Source organism: Cyrtonyx montezumae, unplaced genomic scaffold, assembly GCF_038088225.1.
Source record: "Cyrtonyx montezumae isolate F1298 unplaced genomic scaffold, pur_monq_1.0 scaffold_11, whole genome shotgun sequence".
Classification (NCBI taxonomy): Eukaryota; Metazoa; Chordata; class Aves; order Galliformes; family Odontophoridae; genus Cyrtonyx; species Cyrtonyx montezumae.
Genome location: NW_027071837.1, coordinates 1,471,102 through 1,482,503, shown reverse-complemented (window position 1 = coordinate 1,482,503; position 11,402 = coordinate 1,471,102). Strand labels below are relative to the sequence as shown.

Here is an 11,402-nt window from a genome sequence, read left to right as displayed (position 1 = left end):
TGATTTCTGTTTTATTATAAGCAACAGGCTGTGGTGTCAAAAACACTTCTGTACAGAAAAAAAACCTGCATCAGGCCCCCTGGCTCTCGCCTCTTCTTCTTTGTCCCTCGTGCTGCGGGGCTGCGACGGAGGGAGGGACTCGAGCTGCCCCCCAGGGCCGCAGCTTTGGGCAGGGCTGGGGCGGTCTCCACTCGGCTGTGCCAGCAGCAGCCCCTCGCTAACCCGTTCAGGACGGCAATGTGTCCCACAGCCCCCTCCGCTGGGGCTTCGCCAGGGGCAGGAGGAGGAGGAGGAGGAGGAGGAGCCAGGCTGCCCTCCCCCTGTGCCCGCGTCTGGACCGCGTGCATCGCCAGCTCCGTTCCTCTGTGCCAAAACAGCTCTGAGAGGGAGCGAGTATTATCTCGCACTGAACGAGCCCGGCCTGGGCAAGGCCAGCACTCCTTGCTTCTCACATTGCTTTTCTCCTTTGGAGACCAGGAGATGCACGCTGCCCTTCTGGGTGAGCCCAGGCTGAAGCTGTGGGGGGGGCAGTGGGTCCCGGTGCCCTCCCTGAGGCCTGGACAAAACACGGGAGCTGCTCCTGAGCATTCTGCAAGACACTGCCAGGGTGGCACCAGCACACACTGCACAGGGTCCCTGACTCAGCTCCCAGGAAGGGGCTGGAGGGGCTCCGTGCACCACTTCATCCCATCAGGGCGTGCTTTTCCTACAGTGGTGGCCGTTGGTTACCCTGAACTCAGCCCTCCCCTCAGTCAGCACAGAAAGCTCAGCAGCCTGGAAGTGCTGTGAGAAAGCAAACACCTCTGTGTGCTTCTCCATTGCTGCAAAGAGGGAAAAACTGCCAGCAGCACAGCACGTAGAGCCCTTCCAAAACCTGCAAGGCACGAGTGCAGGAAGGAGGCGTTTAACTCAGAAGAGTCTGATTTTATTGGTGAAATGTTAGAACTCTAGGTGATGGGGAATATTCACAAGTGCTCAGAGCAAGTTCTCCACCGAAGGGGCCAACACAGCCCTACTACTCACTCCTACTGCAGTGATCCTGGAGTTCAGTCTTCGTGGATGTTGAAAAGCTTTGCTACCTCATTGAGATCAGCGTGCTCCTCCCCATCTTTGATGATCTGAAAGAAGGAAGCGTGCGTTACATCCTCTATGCCCTATGAACAACCAGCACTATGAACTGCCCCCGGGGTGCCCTGCCTGTGACTGCCCCCCAGGCAGACACTGCACCACTCAACACTGCCCTCGGCCCCTCAGCCAGTCTGCAGTGCCCGGGCTGCATCAGTTTGTTTGTGAGGAGGGGTCCGGAGTCCTTAATGAAGTCCAGAAAGGCAGTATCATGTTGGTCATTTCATGCTAGAGTAGTATCTGCCTTATTTCTCCTCGTTTTATATTGATTTTCCCACAAGAAAACCCCTGATCTAAGCAAGCTGAATGCCACAGCCCCCCCTTGTTCAGCACTCTCGTCCTCTACTGACCTTGCGAGCAATGGGCATCCTGTTGAAGATGTTCCACAACACGATTCCTACCACAACTTTATCCCTGAGGTAGAAAATGACACCTTTGCCATAATCCTCTCCTTGCTTTGGAACTTGAGGCGTTGGGGAAGAGCTTGGAGAGATGGGAACTTCTGTGGCTTCTGCCTCCGTTTCACTTTCCGATCGAATACCTGTCCCTAATGCAAAGACAGCAGATAGCAAATGGCCACTGCAGAAGAAAGGCAGCAGCTCTCTGCCTGTGCTGGGGAAAGCAGGACAGACACGGGTGTGCTTTCGTTGGAGCTGTGTCCAGCAAAAGCTTCTGTAACACAAGAAAGAAGCCATCCCAACATGCAGCTCCCAGCTTCTGTTGCCAAATACACCACAGATCATCTGCTTCCAACCCCACGCCATGGGAACATGCTGCAGCAGATCAGGCTGCCCAGGGCCCTGTGCAAGCTGGCCTTCAGCACCTCCAGGGACGGGGCACCCACAAAATCCAGAGAGGACGACCTGTGCCAGCATCTAATCCCCCCCCAAGGGAGGAGTTTCTTCCTTGCATCTCACCTGCACCCCCCTCCTAACGTTCAAAGTGATAAATAAGCTGCATTTTGTCTTTGTGGAACATTTTACCATCAAAACCAGCATTTAAAGCTTGGTCTGGAATCGAGCACACAGACCACTTCGTGGGGAGACCAGACCCACTCTGCAGCCACACAGAACCAGGCACAAGAGCCTGCACGGAGGCAGCCAGCTCCCACGGACGGCCACGCACTCACCTGACTGCTCTGTTGCAGATTTTGGAGTGTCTTTTGCTGTTGCTTTAGCAAAGACCCCAACTGTTGGCAGGGTACTGTCAACAAGGCCGATGGCTTCATAGCCCACATCAGGACCCAGGTCGCTCCTAGGAGTTAACAACAAAGCTCATCTGTGGGAACAGACACACAGCAAATGCAACCCCAAACCAGAATGACAGCAGTGTGCAAGGGGGGATCAAGACAGGGCATCCCTTTCAGGAGAAACCAGCTCGATGAACAGAAACTTACAGCATGTGAGATTTGCTCCCCTGAAGGAAGCCGGGCTGCTTCCATGAGCCACGTAAACACACCATTAAGAGCTGCTTCTTATCCTCACTTAACAGCTGAGTAAGGAATGCTTCCCCATCCAGAGTCCATGCAGCACACACACAGTGTTGAGACAAATGATGCCAAGTCCTTGGGTATTTGTTTGGAGGGGATTTTTCCCAGGAGAGCAAAAACTCCTTGCCCATATTTAAACTTAGGCCAACTCCACCTCTGATTTTGAGCTAGCAGGCAATTTTTTGCCTTCTTTTCCAAGAATTCAGAAGAAAATGCCTTGTTTTCTCTGTACCATGCAAATGCTTTCACCAAGAGGCCTGGGTACACTGCTGTGCTGCTCCCAAGGCACTGCCTGAGCTCAACAGAACTGAAACCAGCAGACTGTGCCAGAGATTCCAACTGGGAGCTGGAAAATATTGGGAGCTCCCAATAACTGCAACAGAAGTCGTGAAGTGCAGCGTGCAGATTGGCCTGCTTTAAGAAAGGGGCTGCTCTTATTGCTTCTTGCTTTGTTCAGTTATACACAATCAGGGTGAAAATGGATTCTGCAAGGAAAAAAGGATCTTAGAGAAGTCAGGGCAGGGCAGTGAATGCCCACATGTGCTCCACATCCCTGAGACTCTGCAAAGAAGCTGCACAGGTACCTGCTGCAGCTGAAAACAGAGACCTTTACAAGGTGCATCTTGTCAGAGCTCCTAACAACACGGCCAAAGAAGACGTTTTACAAGAAGTACTCAGCATTACCAGAACATAGACTGATGCCAGTAGGGCTTTGCAGCTCCAGTCATGTTCTCTCCAGCCAGTCTTCCACTCACAACAGCATGGTCGTGGTGCTCCACACGCCTCCTGCCCAGTTTGATATCATAGAAGCAGGCAGCATCCCCAGCCTTAAAAGAGAAACTCATTCACTGGTGACTGAAGACAGACAAATTAACACACAAAAGAGAAGAGGCATTGGGACAAAGATGACCCATCAAAGGGACTGAGTTGTTCTGACAGCTCCCACTCGCTCACACCTTCTTCCACCCCCCAGCCTACACCCCTTCTATTTTCTCAACATTTTTCACTGAGCTTCAGAAAATAAAGACAGCATCAAGTATGAGCTTTTCCAGAGGAATCAGTCTCAGCTTCCCACCAAAAAGACCCCTACACAGCAGAGTAACTCGTGCTACCTCTAAGTTACCCCAAATTCTCTTAAGGAGCACAAACATCCAAAGGAGTGCAGTCCTCACCACAGTACAGAAATGTGCTGTGGAGCACAAAGAAGCCCCGGGGCACTACACCGGGTCTCATGGCCATTTTTTGCTCTGTTCACCTCACTCAGGTATGCCAGAATTCAACGCACTTCAGTCTGCCATGGTCTAAAAACAGCTGAAAGAAAACTCCCCCACATGCACTCACCACCCAGATATTGGAGCGTGCCTGCAGCTCAGCGTTCACCCTGAACCCTCCGAAGTCAGAATCCACCTCCAGACCAGCAGACTTTGCCAATTCCACGTTAGGCTCCAGCCCCACTGCAGCCACAATGTGGTCGGTCTCCACCTGTTGGAGGATTCGTAACACTGGCTCTGCCTCTCAGTGGCCCTGCACACACACCTACCTCCTGCACCCAGCTTTACCTTCCGGCCATCTTTCAGTTTAATCACCAGCCGATTTCCAGACACGGAGACAGACTTGACCACAGCATTGGGCATAACATTAACGCCCTCTGGGAACAAAAAGGAGATGTGACTGCTTGCACTGGGACAGGCAGAAGCAGGACGGGGAGCACTGCAGTGCAGCTTCACCTCTTCTGACTTTCTCTGTGGTCCAGTTGCTCAGATACTCAGGCAAGACTTTGCCCATATTGCCATTCTCTGGGAACAGCTGAATCACCTCCAGGTTTCTGGTTTGTGCTGAAAGGAAAGCAAAGAGCAAATGTGTGCAAAAATTGAGCAGATGTGGACTAAAGGTGGTGGTTTATAACGTTAAGCTGATTGCATTCAGTGCCTGTTGCTTCTGTAAAGGTGCCAGCTGAAGCAAGCTGCCTGCTGAGCACACTCACCTCTTCTTCCCAGAGCACAGGCCAGCTCACTGCCAAGAAAACCACCACCAATAATTGTGATGGACTTGACTTGTCTTGAAATCTTCTCCAGACTTTTGAAGTCCTCAATCTGAAAGAAGATTTATTCCCATTTCAAATCATACTTCAAGCAGGAACAGCAGCAGGAGAAATTCTGCAATTTCTCCCTTCGAAATGAGAGTAACTCTTTCCTTGACTCAGAGTGGGGGACGTGTTTCTCCTTCCTCCTCTTCCTCTATTGCACAGAAAGGAAAGAAAAAAAGGAAAAAAGAAAAAACCCAAACCCTCCATCTTCCCAGTGTGTGTCTGCACACAGAAAAACTTGCACCACCTTAGCATTTTCTCCTGCATATCAAAAGGAAATTGCAATTAAATTTCCAGATGCAAATGATCTACAGCACACACAGTCCTACAAGACCACCACGTCTCCCATCACATGCCTTTTACACATCCCTTACACAGCTGGGCGGACCACCCCAGACCTGACAGTGACCAGACCAGGGCAAGACCAGGGCAGAGCAGAATGTTTCCACAGGGCTCCTTATTCCTGATTCATTCCCTGAACAAAACCAAGGAGGAAACTGCCTGTCTGTTGTAAATCCCACATTTTCAAGACATGTGGAGCTTGTCATAACTTTAATTTCCCCTAAGGCACAGGATGAAGGTGAAGAAATGCCGGGAAGAAGACAGGGGCACTGAAGTATCAGCAAACTACCTAAGCTAATCCAAGAGCTGGCACAAAATCTCAGCTAAAACTTCAGTGTTATGACAGGAATGACCCAGGCTAAGGAGGAGAGTGATGTCAGACTTTATCCTGCTCACTTGCCCAGGGAAAAGAATAAATAGCAAACGGACTGCTGGTTAGCAGCTGAGGGAAGCTGGCAGCCAAGGCAAGGCTGTCCTGGACCCGCAGCAGAAGGGTTAACAAGCTGAAAATGCTGGCAGTGTCTGTGATGACTTCAGGCTCACCCCAGGACTAGCAGTGCCTGTACATTACCTTTCGGAACAGCGTCAGCCGTTGCTGCACATCTTTTCCTGCCCTTTCGATGGCGGGCAGGTTCCTTGGGGAACCACCTGAGGACAGGGCAGAAGGGAGGGAAGACAGACAGAGACTAATGACTGCTGGCCGTGGCAGCAATGCAGAGCTGCCACCCATCTGGACTGCACTTCTCAAGCTCCTACAATACGCTCTATTCTCTGTTGCCCTCTGGTTTTCCCCATGGAAGACTGTTTGTGCAAGCAGTGTTATGACTTCAGAGTCAAAGTTAAAACAAGCCAATAAAAACACCCCCCACAAGCAACCTAAAGCCATAAGCCTGGCTCCACTGACTGCAGCCAGCCAGTTCCATGTTAACTAAAGAGGGATTCAGAACTGCTAGATGCTGAAGCAGTGCTCTGCCAAGGCAGGAGCTGGGTGTTCTCCTTGCTGGATTTTGAGGCAGGATTTGAAAACAAGGCAGGATTTGAAAACATTCAGCTGTAGAGTGCTTTTCTCCAGCAGTCACCTTATCCTCCTACCCTGCTGATTTTCACAGGGTAAAACTCAGAACATCCAAGAGAAGCTGGCTTACATCAAGCAAGTGAAAAACCCAATGCCACCTCAGTCTGTACCACTGCCCTTCCCGTGACCACTCTGCCTCATGGCAGAAGCTTGTCAGCTAACACCACTGAAATCAAAAGCCTGACAGAACAGGAGGAGATAAAAACAAACAATTCTTACCAGTTGCAATCAGACATTTATCATAGGATATCTGGGTACCATCACTGAGTTTCACAGTGTTGCCTCTAACGTCCATATGCACAACCTGCAAAAACAAGCAGTGGAGCTCAGGCTTTCATCCACTGCAGGTCATCTACTTGAGTTAAATTGCAGAGACTACCAGAGAAGAACACTGGGAAGCAACATTTCTGCACCTCTGAATTGCTCTGTAACTTTTCAGGGAAGGGGGAACTAGAAAGAGAACTTCTTTTGGCAGCAATGACAGATTAGATTGATCTTCCCAGGATATGAATCCAAGAAATGATTCATCAGTAAGAAGACCCACTAAAACCTTTGTTTTAGTAAAATACAGAGAAACAATTTTCTGCTTTCTGCTGCCTCTGTACTCTGCTCTTACTTATGTTGTAATCCTCTACTTAGATGGCATTCTTCTCACCTTACCTTCCAATTGATACGTAGCTTACTTCTCACTCTGCCACAGCCTCTGAGCTCTATTCCCATCCCATGCACAGACTCTAATCTTACCTTTAGCTACTGTTCCCATAGCTTCTCCTGCTTTCAAGCTTCACACATGCTGTCCTTAATATTAGGATAGTCCCTGATTCACTGTATAAATGTTTCTGAACGTTTTCCATGTTTCTCTCCTCAGCCAACCTCCACAATGTCACCTACAGCAGTTTATTTTCAGCTCAGACACAGGCCCTGCCTGGGAAGAACGGTGTGACATTAGACAGACAGCCAGTGATGTAATACTCACCTTCTTGCCACTGAGAACTGCTACTCCACCATTTTCCACAAAAGGCAAATCATGAGCGTGCACGTAGAAAGATGGTGGCTGGAAATAAATACTGGGAAAAGATCAATTAGCAGATGAGCTCCAGTTTCCCTTTGGTACCAGCTATACAGAAATTAACCAGTGACATGAAAGCAACTCTGTAAGCACAACAAACTTCAGAAACAGCAAAGAACAAGCTGCTGCATGTTGTTAAATTCAAGTGTTCGGATCAGTAAGGGTTTAGATCACAAACAGCACACGGATTCAATGGGATCCAAGATCCTGTTCTGAACTGCAAGGCTGTATTCTCACCTCTCCTATCAACTTATTTCACAGGCTTTCTCCCAGTAGCAGCATACTGTAGCAGAAATGCTCAGTCACAGCTCGAAGCAGTGATGGAGCAGCTGGTGGGAAGGCAGGGCCAGCCCAGGGCAGCTCAGGTGTGTGCAATGCACCCAAATGACAGACCTCATTTAAGGGCTGGCAGTGGAGGTGGGGGATCTTGCTGCAGATCCCTGTGTACCTGAAGCCTTCCAAAGGTAAGCAATTTCCTTCCTTTGTTTCTGTGCTTATGACTGCTGCATTTGAGCTTGTCCTCATTTGTTTTGGCCAAAGGCTTTACCACCCTCCTATCATTACTATACCTTCCATCACACTATAGAGTTACACGTTAAGAGGATCTTAAGTTTCAAATGACATTTAACACTGAGCTAACTCATGTGCTAAGCTGCACCCTTCTTGCTAACTGTCACACCTTTCAGCTTGCTCCTTGTTGCTTGACTGGCAAGTCTGTATCTCTCAGAAGAATGCTTTGATCATCATAAGCTTTTTCAGAGGCACGCTCCTTGCCTCTACTACCTAAGTGACACGTACCTCCTCTCCTTGCCATTCCACTGTTTGAACCGCAGAGTCTCTGTCACGTGAGGGTCATCTGAAAACCACAGCTCTTTGGAAAGAGGTGGACGCATGTAAGGCAGCTCAGGATCTTCAGACACAATCAGTACCTTTAAACAAGCAGTTAACAAACATATCAGCTCTGCAAGCAAACATCAGAACACACGAGGCTCCGAAGTAAGGGTGCATTCAGCCATCCACACAGGTCTTCTCTAGGATGGGGCATCCCTTACCCGGGCACCGGGGTCACGAGCCCGAATGGATCTGGCAGCAGCAAAAGCAGCAGTTCCTCCACCAATGAGCAGGAAGGGAACGTGAGATGGGACCTCAGGGCGAGCTCCTGGAGCTGCAGGAAACAGATCACACAGCTGACTGCAAGAAGAGCATGGAAAGCCGTCCACGTGCAAAGAACAGAGCGTGTCACCAGATGTTTTTCACATGCAGAACGCCAAATAACATTCTCTGTTCCCTTCTACCCCACTGTATTTCCCAAGAACCTATCTCTCTGGAAGCCAGCTTCCTACAAAGCACACGGTGCCACACCTCAGCCAATGGTTTCTGTAAGCCAGATCTGCAGTCACGTGACCTTCAGCGAGTGACCTATGCTCCATACACAGGCTGCAAGACATTAGCAAGAGCTTTGCTAATTTGTCCTCATTTCTCCCCCTATGCTGGCCTAAGTAGGACACCCCCTGAATGAAACACGGACTCAAGTTAGCAGCTTGGGAAAAGCAGCTCCAACCTAGAAGTGCAGCACAGTACCCACCAGAAGGAGAGGATTCCTTTCCTTGGGATCGTGTTGTTACTGTTGTGACACGGCTGGTGTATCTCTCCTTGTTTTCTCTCAATGTTTTGTAGACCTGGAGACAGACAAGAAGACATTTACCTTGTACGTGTTACGGCGTCAAGGCATCATTCTGCTCCTACTCCCCACAAGCTTTTGTCTATCCTACTTGCTCAGAAAAGGTATGTGCTGTCAATTAAAGCAGAGAGACCCAAATAAACCTGACTTTAAAAAGCCCCCATGGACACACACATAGCTGTAAGAGGGGTGCACTCAGGAAACTATCTGCTCCACTTATGACAGGGTGGGCCTCAGCAGGCTGACTGCTCTCCATAAGCAAACAACAAAGCTTTCTGCATATGTTTGCTCTTTGGGCTGCAGAACCAACTGAACAGAAGTGAATTATTTCGAGGAACTGACATCTCTTTTATTCCCTGGATGTTCTCTCTGGAGGTCCCTTCCAACCCCTACGATTCTGTGACTCTGTGTTTATAGCATTACAAAGAGATGCACAGAGGAACTGAGGAATTTAATGCAGGGCATGAGAAAGAACAGAGACAGAAGCACATCCAGGGAACAGAAGCAATGTCAAAAACACTGGAAAGTGAGAACTCATTACCAAAAACAATTAAGATATTTTTAAAGCCTTTCTGCTTAGATATATGGAAGTCAAGGTTAAAAGAACTCTGGTTTTGCAAACAGCAGAAGCATGATGTCTTTAAGCAAGTCTGAAGGGCAGGATATAGCAAATTAGGTCCAATTCCTTAGGGAGAAGAAAAGATCATTCGCATACAAAATATCAAATCAGATCTTCAGGATATTTCCTTCCAGAGGGACAATGCCAAACTCTGTCTAATCAGAAACCTGTCTACATGCTTTGCCAGGTAACAGAGCAAAAGTCTTCATTCCTTTGTGCCTTTCTAATGGTCACGAATCCAAACAGGCAGTTTGGGTTTTGCATTTATTAAACATAGGGAAGTTCATCACTGTTAGAGATTATTACATTTGTACAAGTATTTGACAAGTGTCCCTTGAAATTACCCGAGGCCAGGGAGCATGAGGACACATTAATTAATAACTCTGGATGATGCCATGGTACCCTCCCTCCACCCCTTCCCCAATAAAAGCACACTTATTTAAGCATCTTACATAAGCTCCTGCCCCAGTGACTGTTCCTCCCACAATTAAGTACAAGAGCAGGTTGCTGCCAGCCTTGCCAGGAACACCCGAAGACGTTAGTGCTCTGGAAGGATATCTCAGATGATGGCACTGCAAAACTGTAGGTGAAGACAAGCAATGAGAGAACAGAGGGAGAAGTGCTGAGTGTTAAGAAAGACTCCTGGTTACACAGGGCCTGGGAAGAGGATAGATGAAAGTATATTAATTTGTCTGTCAAAAACCATCAAAAAAGGAAAGGAAACCCACACTAGGTAGAGGTATGTACACTGACATTTTGCAACTCAGGACATTAACACCTCTTAATTATACATCATCTACATTCAGAATTAATGCTTCCTGTGAGCTAGACCTTTTAATTTCCAGTGTGGATGGGGGCAGGGAGAGGAGGCAGTGGGAACACACAATTCTCTTGAGGGACTATTTAATGTATAGTGCTTTCCTTATTAATGGTATCAAACGTTTTTCCTTCTACCAAGCTTTTTTTAGCAATGAGTGAAGTTTAAACTAGTAGCAAGCTAACAAAAATCTTAGCAGCAAGTCTCGTGTGCCCATGGTTTCTGGCCCTTCTCTAGCAGTTTTACCACAACTTTCTTGCCAGCTTGACACTGACTGCCAACTCCAAAGGATGCCCACACCGTGACACTGCAGTTCTGTTTTGTAAAGAAGCTTTTCAAATCAAACATCTGATGGGAGAGCACAGCTTGTGTCTGTGAGCTGCTTTTCTGCTCACACGTACTACGTCTGCTCCTAATGCTGTTAAACCCACAAGGGTAAAACCAGGCCCACTGCCCTTGCCCTCAGACACAGCACTGAGAGCCGCTTCTCTGCTCATCTGCATGGGAACGCTCCAGCACTGCAGCAGGGCGGCTGAGGGATGCAGCTCATTGGATAAAGACACGCAGACTGGCCATGCAAAGTTATGTGTCGAGATTCAGAGATCGAGCCATTTCCGGAGCTAAGTAAATCAGCTGCTTGTGTGCAAAGCCAGTACCACATCTGAGCGACTGCAGTGCGTTTTACCCTCTGCCAAAACAAATGGCTCCAGGACTGCTGCAGGCAGCTGTGGCTACCAAACGCGCACCTAATTAAACAAATTAACAGCGAGAATATCCCCGGGGAAGATGCGCAGAGCAGCTCAAGCTGGAGCAGCCCGCAGCGCTCCCTGCCCCAGGGCCCTCCCACGCGAGCAGCGACGCGGGGCAAAGCGCGGCCACGGGGACGGCTTTCCGCCGGCAGAGGATGCTCCGTTGTCTCACCGCGCCCGACCTCCCCCCGGACGCCGCGGGGTGCGTGGGCCGCCTCACGGAGCCGGGCCCGCCCCGTCCCCACTGACCTGCGGCGGTGCGGCCGCGCCGCACGGAGCTCAGAGCGCGCAGCGCGGCGAGGCGGCAGCACGACATGGCGCCGCTCCCGGCCCGACCCCGCGCCGCCCCG

At 49.4% G+C, this 11,402-nt stretch overlaps 1 protein-coding gene across 1 annotated transcript in view; it reads right to left on the bottom strand.

Annotated features, from left to right (window-relative positions):
• AIFM1 (apoptosis inducing factor mitochondria associated 1) overlaps positions 1–11,386 on the bottom strand; it is a 41,711-nt gene extending 30,325 nt beyond the window's left edge. The window contains exons 1-16 of the mRNA XM_065729244.1: positions 11,302–11,386; positions 9,939–10,066; positions 8,772–8,865; positions 8,239–8,351; positions 7,985–8,115; positions 7,094–7,184; positions 6,337–6,421; positions 5,614–5,690; positions 4,599–4,707; positions 4,342–4,449; positions 4,174–4,262; positions 3,956–4,096; positions 3,299–3,441; positions 2,255–2,379; positions 1,476–1,672; positions 1,007–1,118 (exon numbers count right to left, since the gene is read on the bottom strand). Coding sequence (XP_065585316.1) covers positions 1,047–1,118; positions 1,476–1,672; positions 2,255–2,379; positions 3,299–3,441; positions 3,956–4,096; positions 4,174–4,262; positions 4,342–4,449; positions 4,599–4,707; positions 5,614–5,690; positions 6,337–6,421; positions 7,094–7,184; positions 7,985–8,115; positions 8,239–8,351; positions 8,772–8,865; positions 9,939–10,066; positions 11,302–11,368 — 1,770 coding nt within the window. The 5' untranslated portion in view covers positions 11,369–11,386 and the 3' untranslated portion in view covers positions 1,007–1,046. The remainder of the gene's footprint in view (positions 1–1,006; positions 1,119–1,475; positions 1,673–2,254; positions 2,380–3,298; positions 3,442–3,955; positions 4,097–4,173; positions 4,263–4,341; positions 4,450–4,598; positions 4,708–5,613; positions 5,691–6,336; positions 6,422–7,093; positions 7,185–7,984; positions 8,116–8,238; positions 8,352–8,771; positions 8,866–9,938; positions 10,067–11,301) is intronic.
• Between the last annotated feature and the right edge of the window lie 16 nt (positions 11,387–11,402).